A 20,269-nucleotide genomic window follows, 5' to 3' on the forward strand; every position below is an offset into this window, starting at 1 on the left:
TGAAATTTTGTAATAAAATTTTAGCAAAAATTATAGGATGTTTAAAAACAATATACATATATTATATGGGGTATTATATATATATATTTATTGGTAAATAAAATATATGTATATATAAACATATGGGGGCTTCCCTGGTGGCTCAGCAGTAGAGACTCCACTTGCCAATGCAGGAGACTCAAGTTCGATCCCTGGGTTGGGAAGATCCCCTAGAGAGGGAAATGGCAACCTACTCCAGTATTCTTGCCTGGGAAATCCCATGGAAAGAAGAGCCTAGTGGACTATACAGTCCATGGGGTCCCAAGAGCCAGACACAACTTAGTGACTAAACCACTGCCACCTAAACATATATGTGTGTGTGTGTGTGTCTATACACACACACACGTACAATTCAAGGTCTTCTGGTTCAATACAACCTCTTCTGACATTCATATGAAGCCCAGTCAAAACAAAGAAAAATTAGCTAGGGGTAAAAGTTGGTGATGGACAGGGAGGCCTGGCGTGCTGTGATTCACAGGGTCACAAAGAGTCGGACACAACTGAGCAACTGAACTGAACTGAAAAGTTACCTTATTACTGAGAATTTAAAATTTTCCTTTTTGATGCCTTAAAATTGTTAGCTTGGTTCAAATAAATCATTTATCATTTCCAAAATTTCCCTTCTAAATAAGCTAAAGTGAAAATCAAACACAATCCAGAACTACTAATCTTAGTATCTTAGAATTGGAAGGGATTATAAGAATCACTTACTTCACCACCCTTCCCAAAGCAGAAATTTTCTTTAGGATTTAAAACAGTTTGTCTTGCACTTTCTTATATTGGAACTAGTTCTGCCATCTGGAACTATGCAGATCAAATAATATCTTGTTTCTCCATACTAACACTCTTCAAATGATGACTCCAATGGCAATATTAATCCTAAGTCTGTTTTTACTCAAGCTTATGTTTCCTAGCACCATCAGTCAACCTTATTATGCTATATGGTCTCTAGGCCTCACATTATAAAGGTCTCTTTTGGCCATGCTTAACTTTCTCTTGTATAAGGCAGCCAATCTCGAACACAATACTTTAGTGTTTCATAATAATGAGTTAATTACTGACTATAAGTCCCAAGGTGATATTCACATGAACTTGTTTGGTGTAATAGCTTAAGGCAAAAGGGTCGATAGTGTAATGTTATTCTCAAACATGAGATCCTTTGTCTTCTTGTTACCTCATAAAAATACATTACCTATTACCATTCCCCACTGGGTGTACTCATCACTTGCTAGTGACCAATATCAATGCATTTTCACTTGCTTATAAAATATAATTTGAGGTAAATATGTTTCATATAACTCATTTGTAGAAAAATTTTGTGGGAATCTCTACAGTGTCTCTACTATGACACTCTAAACTTGCTGTATCAATAACAGTACTGACTGAAGATCAGTCATCTCTTAACAAAAAAAATGAACAGTGAATTCATCACTTTCTCAGATGGGTTATACCTTTTAAATTTTTTCTGTGAGGAAGATATCTGATAGGAGCATATTAAAGTTTGGATATTTATGAGAGTCAGGGCGTGAAGCTAATTTAAACATGATAATCTACTTAATTTAAGAAGGAACACCTTTCAGATTTCAAAAATTACTGTAATTTTTTTTTAAACACAGTGACTGTGTTTAGCAATAAGGGTGGAGAATTGTCCAAATATATAACATGGTGGCAATCAGCATGGTTTATTCAGAAAGTATCTACTGAACACCCAACAACCAACTGGTTCTAACATGGAGGCTTTCATTTTCCTCCCCTTCATGTTCTTGGCCTTGTTCTCAGGTAAGAAAAGTTACATTCAATGGCTTTCTTTCCAATCTAAAAGTTAAGAATTAGAAATGTTGAGTGATCTAGTAATGTTTTGTGAGAAACTTTAAAACGGGAAATGTTTGTCAGAGGAATAAAAGAATGTAATTACAAGCCACTTAAATATAGACCAAAGGCACAAAGATAGTGACCAGGTAAGAGAACAGTGAATAGTCTGGTGTGGCTTAAGAGCAGCAGAGGCAAAGAAAAAAAAATTAGAAAAGCAAGACATTAGGAAACAGTGTCAGACTTTATTTTTGGGGGCTCCAAAATCACTGCAGATGGTGACTGCAGCCATGAAATTGAAAGACACCTACTCCTTGGAAGGAAAGTTATGTCCAACCTAGATAGTATATTCAAAAGCAGAGACATCACTTTGCCAACAAAGGTCCGTCTAGTCGAGGCTATGGTTTTTCCTGTGGTCATGTATGGATGTGAGAGTTGGACTGTGAAGAAGGCTGAGCACCCAAGAATTGATGCTTTTGAACTGTGGTGTTGGAGAAGACTCTTGAGAGTCCCTTGGACTGCAAGGACATCCAACCAGTCCATTCTGAAGGAGATCAGCCCTGGGATTTCTTTGGAAGGAATGATGCTAAAGCTGAAACTCCAGTACTTTGGCCACCTCATGCAAAGAGTTGACTTGTTGGAAAAGACTCTGATGCTGGCAGGGATTGGGGGCAGGAGGAGAAGGGGACAACAGAGGATGAGATGGCTGGATGGCATCACTGACTCGATGGACGTGAGTCTGGGTGAACTCCAGGAGTTGGTGATGGACAGGGAGTCCTGGTGTGCTGCAATTCATGGGGTCGCAAAGAGTCAGACACGACTGAGCGACTGAACTGAGGCTGGAGAGAAAATTCAGTGTGACAGGATCATGAGAATTTGTGTATGTTCAAGTTCATGTTCCAAAAAGGATACAGTTTTGTGTGATGATCCAGGGTAGTGTGGTCAAATAGAAATGGGTTCAAATCCTGGCAGTTCAATTTTCTATTTATGCGCTTTTGGGGCAATCTAACTTTTTCTAGCCTCAGCTTTCTCATTTGCAAAAACGGAAATAATTATACATTTCTACAGGTTATCATAGGAATCATGATAACATTAGCTATCATTACTTGAGATCTTCACAAGTAACTCTCCTTCAACAATGCTTCTCTCTATTCCTTACCTCAACACAGTCAGGTTGTCTGTTTTCAGAGATATAAATTCCTAGCTAGAAATAAATTTGTCAAGATAATAAATGATACAGATAATACATTTCTTGAGATAATAAAAGTATGATAAATGAAACCAATTCCACTGTACTAATATCTCCAAATTATGACCTCCTACTTGACCATTTTTTCCCTACATCTAGTAAAATGAAATAATGGAAGTAAAGTGCCTATGACCTTCAACTGCTTAGAACAGGAACACAAGAAATAATGATTCTCTTCTCAATGAAAACACTGCAGTTATTTCAGACTGTTGAGTACAGGGGTGATCAGACCCATTCTGTTATGGAGTTTCAGTCTACAGTGATACTTAAAATGAATTACATGTGAGAATAGTTGTACAGAAGTGACATTTAGGGATCTGCCGAAGTAGTAGAGTCAAGAAATAATAGAGAGTGAAGTGATGGAATGGGAGAAGGGAGGAGAAAAGAGTATACATTTCAGAAGGAAAAAAAAAAAAACATACAGCTGCAACTGGTCACTAGAACAGATATGTTTCACTATGACAGGTACCATATTGCCTGTGTACTTCAGCATCTTGCTGAATGACATTTAGTATGTATTCAATAATCATTTGTTAATGAAAGAACATATATTAGTATTAGATATGGAGGGTGAAGAAGAGAGAGGACTCAGGAATGCCTAGTACAATACAAAGCTGTGCCAATCACGTATTTAGAATTTGGGTAAATCAGAAGAGAAAACTACAAAACCAAAACTAAAAATACTTATTTTACAAAATTTCAGCTTAAAAAATAAGTGGATAAAACACATTCTTATATCTTAGTTATCTTCTTTAAAAATTCCACTCCTAGTTTCTATTCTACAAATTTATATTATCCATGTAAGAAATGATACATTTATTAGGGTTTTCATCAAATCAGTGTTTGTAATATTAAGAGAGGAAAATAAACCAACTACTCATTGCTAAGAGACTGGTTAAATAAATTACGGTAAATGTGACAAATGAGAAAGTGCAGTCACTAAGGAGAAATAAAGAAGTCGCTTTGTAAGCACTGATGCCGAGATTGCCTCACTGTGCTGTCAGGGAGAAAACGAGTAGAACAGCATATGTGGTACGCTACCAACTGTGTGGGAAAATATATTCAACTACGATTGTAAACATACACGGTATCTCTGGAATGATACAGAAAACCCTGGGAAATGTAACTGTGTCCTAGGTAAGGATATGAGGGGACTGGAACAAGGAAGGAAGGAAAAGTTACTCTAAACTGTTTGCACTTTTGAATTTTTAGAATTTGATGCAATTTGCTTGTGTGACCTACTAAAAAACTAAACATAATTAACAAAAAAAAAAAAAACCCAGATTGACCAATTAATTTTTTCCATTTCATCCACATCTCTATTTTCGATTTCTACTTGAAGTTAGTGCCTGTTAATGAACAACATTTCTTAGAATTCATGCGTAAACCCATCTCTCTGTCAAAAATATTTCTTTTCTTATCCATTTTTCAGGCTATGGCCTATACTTCTTATATGTCACCTCCTTCAGGAAGGAGATATGATACTCTACTCCTTGCTATATTTCCTCTGGGAAAGATATCTTTCCTCTGGCTAATTACTTCTTACATTATAGTATTGATCATTCTACTATAAATTCCTATTTGCTTAGTTGTACCCACTATTATGCAGACCCCTGTCAGCCTCTTGAGGGCAGAATCATACATGCATTGTTCAGAGTTCTTATCTCTAGATTTTACTATAGTTCTGGCATAGTAATGGACTCTCAATATATTTTTTGGTACATTGAATGAACAGCTAGATTATACCCACAGACCTCACCTCAGGTTACACCACAGTTGAATAAACCATGTTACTAACTGCTAAACTCCTATGCCTGAGTTAGGACCTTAACCACTATCAATGTAGAATACCACAGCATACTCAATAAAAAACAATTTATTAGGCATTTGATTTTTAGTTAAATCTAAAGACACACTTAAAGACATGCTTATGGTGTATAGTCATGGAAATACAAAGCAGGACCAGTTGCAAATGCAAGTGAAATCCTACTGTACTTTCCAAAGGTTTGGAAGTTCCCTGAAGAAGGGAAATGACTGCCTTTGAGACGGTAACAAGGGGGAAAGAAGATGACTACAGAAAACATGTAGGGAGATGGGAAAAAGGATGTGGAAAGAGGGCTCCTGCCTGATAGCTTTTGTCTGGAAAGTTGATGATGGCATCTTCTGTACAGTGAGGTTCAGTATGTGTGTTCCGTGATGTGCTGAAAGCTTTCAGTTCAGTTGCTCAGTCATATCCAACTCTTTGTGACTCCATGAACCACAGCACACCAGCCTCCCTGTCCATCACCAGCTCCCAGAGTCCACCAAAACCCATGTCCATTGAGTTGGTGATGCCATCCAACCACCTCATCCTCTGTTGTCCCCTTCTCCTCCTGCCCTCAATCTTTCCCAGCATCAGGGTCTTTTCAAATGAGTCAGCTCTCCGCATCAGGTGGCCAGAGTATTGGAGTTTCAGCTTCAGCATCAGTCCTTCCAATGAACACTCAGGACTGATCTCCTTTAGGATGGACTGGTTGGATCTCCTTGCAGTCAAAGGGATTCTCAAGAGTCTTCTCCAGCAATATAGTTCAAAAGCATCAATTCTTCGGCACTCAGTTTTCTTTATAGTCCAACTCTCACATCCTTACAACACGCATTAAGTAGAGGCTGTCTGATTAATTGAAAGTGAAAGTCGCTCGGTTGGGTCCAACTCTTTGTGACCCCTCTTGGAATTCTCCAGGCTAGAATACTGGAATGGGTAGCCTTTCTATTCTCCAGGGATCCTCACAACCCAGGGATAGAACCCAGGTCTTCCACATTGTAGGTAGATTCTTTACCAGCTTAGCCACCAGGGAAGCATTTGATTAATTATTAATCCATTAAATCAGGACTTTGGGGTAATCTGAAAAGTGTTAGTCCCTCAGTCACGTCCAACTGCTTGTGATCCTATGGACTGTAGCCCACCAGGCTCCTCTGTCCATGGGATTCTCGTGGCAAGAATACTGGTGTAGACTGCCATTCTTTTCTCCGGGGATATTTTCAACCCAGGGATTGAACCTGGGTCTCCTGCATTGCAGGCAGGTTCACCATCTGAGCCACCAGGGAAGCTCAGGATAATCTGAAGGCCCAGTTCAAATAATTCAGACTCTGATTTCGAAAAGGGGCAAGATGGCTTGACACCATTATTTTTGGAAACCATGTAATACAGTCAAGAAAAAAATAATCGAATAATCAGGTTATTAGACATAGTGGAAAGACTCCAGCTTGGGGTTTGGTTTTAAAAGAGCAAAGAGGCATTAAATGCATGCTATATCTTGGGATGAATACTATTGATTTTATATTCTTAAATATAAACAACTTTGTTTTTGTGCTTATGGTTATCATTCCAGTATCTTCAACCCAGCCTTTGAAGACTGGAAGTGTTTTTAAACTAGGAGACAGTCCAGAACCTGCACTTATTCTAGAGAGAGAAAATGAAGCTAATCAGCAAGGAGGACAAAAAGAATTTAAAAGGGAAACAGGAAGCAACACCCAAGGAAAACCAGGGCCACTCATTCTGCAAGGACAACCAAGGTATTCTAATCAGCCAGGAAAACCAGAAAATTTTAAACAGAAAGAGAGGCCAGGAGTCTTCAATCAGCCTGGGAGTTTGCAAGCGAATTCAGGACAATCTAACCAAAAAGGGAATCCAGAAGCTTCTAATGAGCAAGGAAAACCAGGATCTTTTAGCCAGCAAGGGAAGCCAGGGCCATCTAGCCACCAAGGGAAGCCAGGGTCAACTAGCCAGCAAGGAGAGCCAGGGTCATCTAGCCAGCCAGGGAAGCCAGGGTCAACTAGCCAGCAAGGGAAGCCAGGGTCATCTAGCCAGCCAGGGAAGCCAGGGTCAACTAGCCAGCCAGGGAAGCCAGGGTCATCTATCCAGCCAGGGAAGCCAGGGTCATCTATCCAGCCAGGGAAGCCAGGGTCATCTATCCAGCAAGGAGAGCCAGGGTCACCTAGCCAGCAAGGAGAGCCAGGGTCAACTAGCCAGCCAGGGAAGCCAGGGTCATCTATCCAGCAAGGAGAGCCAGGGTCACCTAGCCAGCAAGGAGAGCCAGGGTCATCTAGCCAGCCAGGGAAGCCAGGGTCAACTAGCCAGCCAGGGAAGCCAGGGTCATCTATCCAGCCAGGGAAGCCAGGGTCATCTATCCAGCCAGGGAAGCCAGGGTCATCTATCCAGCCAGGGAAGCCAGGGTCATCTATCCAGCCAGGGAAGCCAGGGTCATCTATCCAGCCAGGGAAGCCAGGGTCATCTATCCAGCCAGGGAAGCCAGGGTCATCTATCCAGCCAGGGAAGCCAGGGTCATCTATCCAGCCAGGGAAGCCAGGGTCATCTATCCAGCCAGGGAAGCCAGGGTCATCTATCCAGCCAGGGAAGCCAGGGTCATCTATCCAGCCAGGGAAGCCAGGGTCATCTATCCAGCCAGGGAAGCCAGGGTCATCTATCCAGCCAGGGAAGCCAGGGTCATCTAGCCAAAAAGGAAACCCAAGATTGTCTAGACAACAGAGAAAATCAAAGTCTTTTTATAATCAAGAAGAAGGAAAAACTGGAGTCAACCCTTGGAATGACAATACAATAGAGATTCAGGTTAGTGTTAATTTGTCTTTTTTTTCCTCAGTCAATTCACTTCAGTCATTCTATTTTCCAGTTAAAAGAATACACTGTACTAATGACAAACAGTTGGTGACAACACTGATTTAACAAAATGAGAGGAACTGGAGGTGGTTGCTTTCCTATACACCTACAATCAGTAGTGAGTGGCATGCTCTTCCATTCTGTCTCATTGTCTTCTACTGTTTCCACTCAAGCCTTTCCACCTATATTGAACTAGCTCAGACCCTCAATAACTGAGTCCCTATCCCCACCAGAATTAACTTTCATGTCTATTTTCATCTCACCCATAATATACAAACCACTTAAACAGTATTTCTGAGTCACAAGTCTAATCTATCACTTTCCTACTAAAAATTCTTCAGTGACACACCACACTACCTAGACAATAAAACCCAAATGCCTGAGCACGGCATGTAAGATTTTCTCATGATTAGACCCCAAGCCCAAGATGAAACATGACTGGATACTTCACGTCACTCTTGCTCACACACCAGCCACATTGTACAGAATCCTGTAATTTTCCAAAAATGTATTCTTGATACTAATGATATCTTCTATCATAGAATGGACATTGTTCTTTACAATTGGTTGTTATTCAATTAGAGCATTAACTTCTTAAACAAAGTGCCATTTTAATTTCATTTATTTATTTGGTCATGTGGCTTGCAGGATTTTAGTTACCCAACCAGGGATCAAACCCATGCCCCCATCAGTGGGAGCCCGGAGTCCTAACCACTGGACTGCCAAGAATTTCCAGACAAAGCGCCATTTCTCTTCAAACTTGTATTCCCAGATCCTAAAACAGGATAGGCGTATAATAATTTATCTTGAACTATTTGTCAGATGAGGAAATAAGTGGCTTGTATTAGAGAGGCATCATTGCAAACAGGTACATAGCCATGTCTCCCATATTTCCTTCTAAGTCCTACTATGCTCTGCCTTTCCTTGTCAGTCTCTTTCCCAACAGCCAGCTTTCTAATTCCATTCAGCAATTACTTTGGACACTCCACTTAGTAGATTCAAAACTGTCTTCTAGAACACTTCCTCCACCTTGTTATCTTAATGGAAACCATTTTTTACCTCATAACGTGTCATTCATCAATACCCTCTCAAGTAAAAGCAGCCTAATGCGTCTTGTCCTTATGCCTCTTCTAGCATGTAGTACTAATCTCCCAGGGACATCTCTGCTGTCCAGACCTTAATGCCATCACCTGCAGGTTTCTGAATCATCACTTAGTCTTTCTCAATTTTATATTCTTTTCTAAAATGGGGGAGATAACCCTGTCCAATTCACAGAGTAGGTGTGAATGAAAATAACAGATGTTACGTAACATGAGTAGCAAACCTCTGTCATTTCCAGTGGTTTAGAGTTATCTGTCATCTTCCTCGGCTCTAGGAAGTCTAAGCTCCCTATTGGAGGCACTCACCATTCCATTTGGTGCCTCTGCTCTCATCTACTAGTCTTTATCTTTATGTTCATAGCCTTCCACCATCCTATAACTGGATTCTGAGCTATGCTTCAGGTACTACTATAGTTAACTGAACCCTCATAATCCTACCTCCTGACTCATTTTCTTTTTTGAAACAAGAAAAAAGAAAGGTTCAATAAGTAATGACCATATGTGTTTCGTATTTGCCAGTTTGTGTGCAAAGCATTCAAGTGAGGCAGTCTGAGATACACAGTAAGAGCAGAGGTTCTGGAATTGGATAACTCAGAGTTTTCAATCCTAGATTGGGTAGTTGGTCCAGATACGATTTTGTGCTTGTCACTTAAATGCACTGTCCTCCCGGAAAAAAATAAACTCTTCTTTCATACTGTTGCACAGATTACATTATAATGTAAAGGGTCAACAAAATAATTGATTGAGTACAATGCTTAATCAGTAGTTCATGAGTAATAAATACATGTTTTATTATAATAACATAATTAGAGTATATTTTTACCTAATGGTCTTTCACATTACTGAAGACTGGCCATACTAGCAACAAGAACCCAACCAGAAAAACAAAATGTCAGCCTAACTATGAACCAGTCTGTGGTTCTGATGGGAAAACGTATGGCAACCACTGTGCATTTAATGAAGCAAAAAGGTAAGAGGACTTTAGGTTTGTTTGTAGTAGGAAGTACTATTCTGATCCAAAGGGACTAAACAGATATTTTTCATTACATCTCCCATAGTTATCTCTCAATAGCATTTTGGATGTCTGTCCAAAGGAAACATAAAAAGGACACTTACCCTTGAACAGTAAAGTCAGTCATTTCCTGAGAGAATGTGATACATTCAGCTTTGTAAATAGGTTCAAGCTTATTATTGATTCATTCATTTACCAAATATTCTTTAAACATCTGCTATGTACCAGGCACTGTTCGAAGCACTAAGATGGTGAGCAAAATACAGAATCTCTTGCTTCCATGGAGCCTTCATTTTTGCAAGGAAAGGCAGCAGAAAAAATATATTAGGGGGCAAAGAGGATAATGAATCTCATAGATTACTAAGTGATGACTACTAAAATATACTTTAAATTTAAATAATATTAAATTTTGCATTTGGTAAGCCAAGCCAAATTTTAAGAGTTACAATCTATAAGAAATAAGATGACAAGGCCATTTAAAATTAGAATGTGTGGCTAAAAGATAGTTCAGCTTTCAAAATTAATAAATATATCTCTGAATGAAAGGAATAAAGTAAAAATTATACTTCCTCTGTTTTGGACAGTTTCAGAATTTATTAAGGTTAATATTAATGTAAATATTAAAGGTAAGTGTCCTCTATAGCTATAAAATATAAATTGGAAGGCAGCCTGGACACCTTCTCATTTTATAGATAAGGCACCTGGCCCAGGGACAGGAAAAGACTGCCACAGAGTGTACAGATTCTCAGAATGTTCCATGTGAAACAGGCTAGCCACAGCCTAGGCCTGCCTTTCCCATTTGTCTCTGTATGGTGATGCCACAATTACTTGGTCCTTGATTGCTCTCATTATCTTGTTTTCAGGTTGAGTAATGGAAAACTGAGTCTGAACCATGAGGGGAAATGTTAAGCATTTGTTACAACCAATTACATGGAACTTCAAAATCCACTTTGAATTCTCTTTAAACAATGGATTTCCCTGGAAGTTCTACTGAGGCCAGCAGGAGTCTTATATATACAATGGATCTTACATTATTCTCTAGATCTTTCCACTGCAAATAAAGTTGGTTCCACAGATGCTTCCAATTTCAGGGATTGTTTATTTTCTAGACTTTCCCAAACCTTGTGTCTATGATCCACCTGTTCCCAAAGTGCCAAAATGGCTAAGACTTTAGGACCAGCAACTTCAGCAGCAATTTGAAAATCCTAATTAGTATAAAAATCTCAGGATTGCATGTAAAAAATAAAGATTTCCCAGTTGAGAAATACTGGTGCTGTAGGTCTCTGCTGCTGCTGTTAAGTCGCTTCAGTCGTGTCCGACTCTGTGCGACCCCATAGACGGCAGCCCACCAGGCTCCCCCGTCCCTGGGATTCTCCAGGCAAGAACACTGGAGTGGGTTGCCATTTCCTTCTCCAATGCATGAAAGTGAAAAGTGAAAGTGAAGTCGCTCAGTCGTGTCCAACTCTTAACGACCCCATGGACTGCAGCCTACCAGGCTCCTCCATCCATGGGATTTTCCAGGCAAGAGTACTGGAGTGGGGTGCCATTGCCTTCTCCGAGGTCTCTGCTAGAGCTCAAGAAAGTGAAGGCTGAAACCACATTCCAGGTGTTTCTAATAAAGGTGGTCTCTGGATACTTGATGTAAAACTGACTCAAGGTTTCTTAAGGATGCAATGATTGGCTTCAGAGGGTCTATGGAAATTACATGCAAAATAAATTCTCTGGAAACTTTTTGTAAGAAAGTATCCAAACCTTTTGTTAATTTTTTTTTTTTTTTTTTTGCCACTCCTTGCGGCTTCTGGGATCTTAGTTCCCCAACGATCAGGGATCAAACCTGGACCTGGGGCAGTGGAAGCGCTTAGTCCTAACCACTGGACTGCCAGGGAATTCCCGCATTAGATTCTTAAAGGGATATGTGAGCACAACTAGAGTTTAAAACCACTGATCTACAGACCTGAAACATAGAAATTTATTGTATTTATCTGAAGTTGTGTTTGACGTCTGGCATCATCCCCAAACAGAATGCTTAGAAGGAATTTCACCAGGATGTTAATCATATTGGTTAGCAAGATGGGGCCCAAGAAAGGGAATAAGACCCAACACGATGTTGGGATCAGAGCTGGTGAAAAGAATAGTTTAATGGAAATGAAGTCAGAGAGCTTGCACAAGATCTGTAGGTCAGTGATAACTACAGGTTCTTTTATATCCACAGGAGCCCTATTGAACAGTAAGGACTTCAGATGGCAATCTATATCTGGAATACATGGGTAGAACCCAACAAACATAGCAGGATACAGACAATGGAATAAGGCACGTGGTCCAGATGAAAATGTAGAGGGAAGCTGTGGTATCAGACAGGATAAGTGGTTAAATCTAAGGAGAGAGAAACATAATGTGTCATGGTCTGGGAAAGTGAGGGGAAAGAAAAAAAGATGCAGAAAGCTATCACTGAGGGATATGTGAGTCATTAAGAGGCATACCAAGGGCACTCAATTCTGCGTATCTAATTGGCAATGAACAAACTTCAGAGATCAACTGTGGAATCCCCTCATACATGATTCAACTAGAAACTCAATCCCAAATTCAAATGGACAGAATCTAAGCAAACTCTTATCTTGGAGTTTTCCTAGTACTCCAGGATGTTTCCTTGTGATTCTGTTTAATGGAAGATTAAACAGAGGGGATGATTGAGCCCAGCGCAAAATGCCTCATATTGTGGAACTAAATAAATAATTTTGAAATTAATATACACTTATATACAGAATAGAATTTAATGCTGGAAAATACCTCAGGACTTAATTACCATTAAGGTTAAATAAGTTAGTTTAGGTTTATTTGCCTCTGCCTCACAAACAATTCATACTGAACACAGACCTCAGACTTCAGACACAATGATGCCACTGCATAGAGAGAACTTGTAACTTTTTCGTAAATACTTAAGGATAAAAGATATAATGAAGTTCTATAGCTACCCAGATTTGTTTTGCACACACGCACAAATAAATTATTTCTGTATTTTTACTATCAGAATTATCTCAGGAAAATGCTCTGTGGCAGAAGCTACAACTGAGTATGCTCACAACAATTAGTCTGTAATATTAAAGAGGCATTTAATAATCACATGAAAAGACATTAATGCAATCTTTTAAATATACAGTGAGCATCTTGAGGGAGAAATTTTTAGACATTTTTTGTACACAGAGGGACTTAGGAAATTTGTTTTAATGAATGAATCATTGAACAATCAATGCAGGAGAAGACCAGTGAAACAGGTGCTGTTCACTTCTCTCCTTAATTGCCTACATCTTAGTGCAAGCTACTATTCATTGTCTCCTCCTGAAACACTGCAAGATCTCCTTAAATGGTTTGTGTCTTTTACTTTCCGTCTTTTTAATTCATTCCTCATAGAGCAGCAAGAGTGACCTGTTTGAAATATGCATTTTAAGATATACTACTGCTATCCTAGCTTACAACGCTTGGGTCCCTAATATTTAGGACAACCTTCATATTCTCCCCGTGATCCACAGGATAATCATCGTCCTGATAGCTAGTTTGACTACAGCCACTTTTGATCATTCAAAAGAGTTTAGAAATCCTTTTCTAAAAATACTGCACATTCTTTTCCTTATCATCAATACCCTTAATCCTTATCAGCTCATGAGACTAGCAAGTCCCTGGCTCCTTCCTGTCTGTTCAAAGTCACTGTCTGCCTGGACTCCTCTAACTTTTTCTGTCCTAGCCACAGAGATCTTCCCACTATTGGAATCCACTAATTCCTTACAAATCAGGACCTGTGAATTTTCTTAGTCCTTCTGCAACACTGGAGATAAGAACTTCTTGAAATCTATTCTCCTACCATCAGTCAGTTCAGTCGCTCAGTCATGTCCGAATCTTTGTGACTCCATGGACTGCATCATGCCAGGACTCCCTGTCCATCACTAACTCCCAGAGTTTACTTAAACTCATGTCCATTGAGTCGATGATGCCATCCAACCATCTCATCCTCTGTCATCCCCTTCTCCTCCTGCCTTCAATCCTTCCCAGCATCAGGGTCTTTTCAAATGAGTCAGTTCTTCACATGAGGTGGCCAAAGTATTGGAGTTTCAGCTTTAGCATCAGTCCTTCCAATGAACACCCAGGACTGATCTCCTTTAGGATGGACTGGTTGGATGTCCTTGCAGTCCAAGGGACTCTCAAGAGTCTTCTCCAACACCACAGTTCAAAAGCATCAATTCTTTGGCACTCAGCTTTCTTTATAGTCCAACTCTCACACCCACACATGGCTACTGGAAAAACCATAGCCTTGACTAGATGGATCTTTGTTGGCAAAGTAATGTCTCTACTTTTTAACATGCTATCTAGGTTGGTCATAACTTTTTTTCCAAGGAGCAAGCATCTTTTTATTTCATGGCTGCAGTCACCATCTGCAGTGATTTTGGAGCCCAAGAAAATGAAATCTGCCACTGTTTCCCCATCTGTTTGCCATGAAGCGATGGGACCAGATGCCATGATGTTAGTTTTCTGAATGTTGAGCTTTAAGCCAACTTTTTCACTCTCCTCTTTCACTTTCATCAAGAGGCTCTGTAGTTCTTCATTTTCTGCCAAAAGGGTGGTGTCATCCTGCATACATGAGGTTATTGATATTTCTCCCAGCAATCTTAATTTCCCAAATTGAGAAAGGAGTACGTCAAGACTGTATATTGTCACCCTGCTTATTTAACTTATATGCAGAGTACATCATGAGAAACACTGGGCTGGATGAAGCAAAAGCTGGAATAAAGATTTCTTCCAACAGGCAAAGGAAAAATTAAATCTTTCTGAGCATGAGTAAAATGAGATTTCCATTAATATGGATGCTTAAACTAATTAACACATAGCACTAAAGGCATCTCCTTAATATTTCCAAAGAATAATTTTCTTTTTGGATTGAAAAAGCCCAGCTTATCTTAGGTAAATAAAGCAAGCTGCAGAAAAGTTTATGCTTCTATTAAATATAAAACCTCTGGTTCACAGTAGTAAAAACCGGCTGAAATGGGGTTCCAGAGATATTTCTACCTCTCATTCTGTTACCCCCAACTGTAGCCACATATTTAGCTTGGATACGTTTAAAGATCAATGCCCAAGATCTAAGGCAGAGCACCTGAATCACGATCTGAGGAGGAGACCAGGTGCTGTTTATTAAACTCCTCAGGTGATCATCATATCTATCAACTGTTTTTACTACCAAGGTTCTAGACTTTCCTTATTTTGAAGGCCTTGATAGTCTTATATAGCACGGGTCAGCTATTTTGTAGAATGTTTCTCATTTGAGATTTGTGTGGTAATTTTCTCATGGATAGATTGCGATTATAAATTATTTGAGAAAATGTACAAAAACTTTGAGCTGACTTTACAATGCTGACCAGGTAATTCACTACCCTTGAGTCCTAATTTACTTATCTGTGAAATAGAACCAGCTGTCCCATAAGTGTCTTAATTTTTTGCTTTATGGAACACTTTTTTTTCTTAACTGAAGTATGGTTGATGTATAATATATATATGTTACAAGTGTGAATATGGTGTTTCACAATTTTTAAAGTTTATACTTCATTTATTATAAAATAATGACTGTACTATCTGTGTTTTACAGTATATCCTTAACACGTGTACACCTGTGGCAGATTCATGTTGCTATATGGCAAAACCAATACAATATTGTAAAGTTAAGAAATAAGATAAAAATAAGTAAATAAATAATAAATAAAATGTTAAAAAAAGAAAAATTTTCATGTATTTTTAATAGGAGGTAGATTATTTTATACATAATAGGTTATATTAATACCTCTTAATCTTCTACCTCTATCTTGCCCCCCTTCTTTCTCCCCACTGGTAACCATCAGTTTGTTCTCTATATCTGTGAGTCTGATTTTTTTCTTGCTATATTCACTAGTTTGTTGTAGTTTTCAGATTCCACATATAAGTGCTATCATACAATATTTGACTTTCTCTGTCTGACATTTCATTTAGCATGATACCATCCAAGTCCACCCATGTTCTTGCAAATGGCAACATTATATTCTTTTAATGGCTGAATACTACTCTGTTAGGTATATAAACAGGACTGGGGTTCATAGACTTCACTGGAAAAGGGAGTACACAAGATTACACAGGCTCTGGCTCAGGGCAAAAGTAGTGACTTGACCAGGAGCCTGGCCTGAACCTACCTGCTGGTCTTGGAGAGTCTCCTGGAGAGGCGGACGGACAGAGTAGGGAGCTGCAGCTCAGCCTGGGGATGGAGACAGTGGCAGCAGCCATTCTTGGGAGCTCCAGCGCTGGTAGGAGCCACTGCAGAATCCTCCCTTCACTGTTATTACTGCCAAGACCTGGCCCCACCCAACAGCCCGCAGGCACCAGTGCTGAGATGTCTCAGGCCAAGCAACTAACTGGATGTGAATACAGTCCCACCCTTCAGCAGACCCACTGAAGAAAGAATCTCTGAGCCCACAGAGCCCTCTGGACACAGCACCCTGCCCACCTGAGAGCCAGGACTCAGCTCTATTTACCAGTGCACAGGAGCAGTCCCAGAATCCCCTGGGCCCTGGCCCTGCCCTCCAGGAAGCCGGCCCATGCCTCTGGAGCAGCCTCACCCTCCAGGGGGCAGATACCACCACAATCCTATAACCTGCAGACCGGCCTGCCCATAGAAAGTCAGACCCTGCTCTGGAACCAGCTGGGCCCTGGTCCTGCCCAACTGCAGTTCAACACAAGCTTCAGGATACCCCAGACCCCAAGTCCAACTATGTCAGGAACCAGCCCTCTACTACCAGGCACTGACATTGGCTCTGGGACCCCTGGGTCCTGCAACCAGACTCTAGGACTCAGCTCTGCCTGCCAATCATCCAGCATTAACCCTAGGACCTGGCTTCACCCACCAGTAGGCTAGCAACAGTCCCGGAGTCTTCAGGACCCTAAGACTGCACTAGTCCCAGAGCCCTCTTGTGACCCGGCTCCTGCACAAGGCTGGGCCTGGGGCCAGCCCCGCCTACAGCCCCGCCCACACAGTCAGCTTGCTGTAACAGAAGGCCCACCCCGCCCTCAGAGGGAAGCCCTAGAGCACACAGCCTGGGTGAGGAGAGCGGTGTGTGCTGCTGGGATACCTAGGACTTCTCCTGCACAAGGCCAGTTCTCCAAGGTCAGGAAGCCTATAAGATACATAAAAATACAAACAAAATGAGCGATCGAGGAGCATTTTCGTAAGTGATTTTTTAGACCGTTGTGCTTTTGTGGTCCTTTAAATATAAAGTAAGTATGAGAAACATGATTTCAACGCAAGAGTGAGGTGGTTTTGTTGTTTCTTGGTCACCGTGTGCAGCTTGTGGGATCTTAGTTCCCTGGCCAGGGATTGATTCCCGCAGGAAAAACACCAAGCCCTAACCAATGGACCACCGGGGAGTTCTGGGTTTTCTTTTTTAAATCACCCCTTTCCTGGCCCCCAGAAGGTAAACAAAATATACGTTTTCTTAACTTTTTCAGTCCAAAGCTATTTCCTTTTTTTAATAGAGAAATTTATTTTTATTTGGGATTATTATCTCTCCTGTATTAGTGTATGTATATATACATATAATTTTTTTCCTTATACTTAAACTGTTTTTAACCTTTATTTTTCCAGCCTTAATGTCCTCTATCAGCCAGTGATTCTGAATTTCCACAGATCTCTGTCTTAGCATGTAATTATATATATATATATATATATATAATGTACATACACTACACTCTATTGATAATGATCTCATCAACAATAGCAGACAATTCAATTACAACTTGTATCCATAAAGAATACTCATACACTAAAAAAAAAATGTTTTTTCACTCATATATTTTTATCTGTGTCCAGAATTCTTGCCTGGAAAATCCCATGGGCGGAGGAGCCTGGTGGGCTGCAGTCCATGGGGTTGCTAAGAGTCGGACACGACTGAGCGACTTCACTTTCACTTTTCACCTTCATGCATTGGAGAAGGAAATGGCAACCCACTCCAGTATTCTTGCCTGGAGAATCCCAGGGACGGGGGAGCCTGGTGGGCTGCCGTCTCTGGGGTCGCACAGAGTCGGACACGACTGAAGCGACTTAGCAGCAGCAGCAGCAGCAGAATTTTTAAAACACATATTCACTGACCTATGATATTTGCACGTGGCTGTCTCAACTTCAAAACATTATTTTGAATCTTTTAAACTCAGAATGTCAAAACTTAACTAATATCCTTCTCCTGCTCCACTGCAATGTGCTTTACTTACAAGGTTTAAAAATCATCGGGTGGTACAACCACACAGCTGATTACACAAGTCAGAAATTCTGAATCTCCTTGATGCAGCCTCTTGTCCACCTCACCAACAGTGTTGTCTCTCAAAGTCAATTATTATGTCTCTTTCAGTTCAGTTCAGTTCAGTTGCTCAGTCGTGTCCGACTCTTGCGACCCCATGAATCGCAGCACACCAGGCCTCCCTGTCCATCACCAACTCCCGGAGTTCACTCAAACTCAGGTCCATCGAGTCAGTGATGCCATCCAGCCATCTCATCCTCTGTCGTCCCCTTCTCCTCCTGCCCCTAATCCCTCCCAGCATCAGAGTCTTTTCCAATGAGTCAACTTTTCACATGAGGTGGCCAAAGTACTGGAGTTTCAGTTTTAGCATCATTCCTTTCAAAGAACATCCAGGACTGATCTCCTTTAGAATGGACTGGTTGGATCTCTATGCAGTCCAAGGGACTCTCAAGAGTCTTCTCCAACATCACAGTTCAAAAGCATCAATTCTTTGGTGCTCAGCTTTCTTCACAGTCCAACTCTCACATCCATATATGACTACTGGAAAAACCATAGCCTTTACTAGATGGACCTTTGTTGGCAAAGTAATGTCTCTTTTTTTCAATATGCTATCTAGGTTGGTCATAACTTTTTTTCCAAGGAGTAAGCGTCTTTTAATTTCATGGCTGTAATCACCATCTGCAGTGATTTTGGAGCCCCCCAAAATCAAGTCTGACACTGTTTCCACTGTTTCCCCATCTATTTGCCATGAAGTGATGAGACCAGATGCCATGATCTTTAGTATCAACCAAATAAGTGTAAGATACTGTGTTCTCTTACTCAAGACTATTGCAATGATTTCCTAAGTATTTTATCTATATCCATCCAGCCATTTTTTTAATTCTACTGTTATAACCAGAGGAATATTTTTTAGGGGTCAATCTTATCATATCTTTCATAAAGTACTTCTAATACATCTAGGGTCCACGGCAATCCTATGAAGGATTGTGACCACAATCTTTATTGTAGCCTTCAAATTCTGTATGTTTTGCCCTTCTTTACTGATCCTCTGTACCTTTTATTATGAGTCTTTTTTTTTTTCCTTCCTGCTCTTGACCTTGGCATTTCATTATTTACATGGCATACTGTTATACTTACTGACCCTAGGCAAAGAACCCTACTGACTGCTGAACTCAAATCCATCACAGTGGGCCCATCCATACTAGAAAAGGACTCTCTGGATGGTTAACTTGTCTCATGAGCTCCATGAAAACTTTCCAAATCTTTCTTACCATTCAGGGTGGTCTAGGACTCCAACCACTCATCCCTCACTCCTTCACCCTGAAGGAGTTTGTGATCTCAAACTCTGACACCCTTTCTGTCTCTCTCCCCATTCCACCCCTCCCCTCCATCCTATATAGGGATTTCCTCTTGCAAAATTTTTGCATTTTTAATCTGTAAATTGCATCTGTTTCTTGGACTTAGAATAATACGGTATGTAAAGCCTTCCCTTTCTTAGGTCAGGTCTGAGTCCTGAGTCAGGACTGAGCATATAGGAAGTATCAAGAGATACTCCACCCCAAAGGGGAGAGGATGTGTGCAGGGACAGGGAGCCAGTGAGGATCAGCTGCTGGAGGAAATGGAGCACAACCTCTTCACTGTGTCTAAGTTCAAATCCTCCTTATTGAGAAACACTTTGTAGATGTCCTGGGAGTTTGTGTTCTTTTATTTCTTTTGCTTTTTCTGTAACTCATCTTTCTTTGAAGGAAAAGTGTACAGAACTCTATGAAGATGGAAATTTTTGATGGAGCTACATAATAGTATGTCTTTTATTTTTACTCCATTTTGCAGCAGATTCTATAAGTACTCTTCATAATTCAGGCTCTTATATTCCTAAACCAGGTGAATGAATCCTTCTAGAGAAAACAGGAAGGAATGTAAATATTCAAAGTCCTGATCAGTTCTAAGATCTTATGACTTGAGGATTTTGATCTCTATCTTCAGTCAATGACAGTTAGTGAAGCATATCTTAATTAGTTTACAAACTGTCTTGAGGAAATTTAATGAACATACTTAGCAGGCATGTTTTCACCAAATGGTGTTAGAAGTATTAAACGTGAGCAGTCAAAT

At 40.3% G+C, this 20,269-nt stretch overlaps 1 protein-coding gene across 1 annotated transcript; it reads left to right on the plus strand.

Annotated features, from left to right (window-relative positions):
* The first annotated feature begins 6,449 nt into the window (after nt 1–6,449).
* Nucleotides 6,450–8,133, plus strand: MARCOL (MARCO like). Its single transcript, XM_061424854.1, has one exon. It carries the CDS (start codon nt 6,450–6,452, stop codon nt 7,815–7,817), a length of 1,368 nt encoding a protein of 455 aa, XP_061280838.1. The 3' UTR covers nt 7,818–8,133.
* Nucleotides 8,134–20,269: the final 12,136 nt, after the last annotated feature.

The sequence above is a fragment of the Bos javanicus genome, chromosome 7 (genome assembly GCF_032452875.1).
Source record: "Bos javanicus breed banteng chromosome 7, ARS-OSU_banteng_1.0, whole genome shotgun sequence".
NCBI classification, from domain to species: domain Eukaryota; kingdom Metazoa; phylum Chordata; class Mammalia; order Artiodactyla; family Bovidae; genus Bos; species Bos javanicus.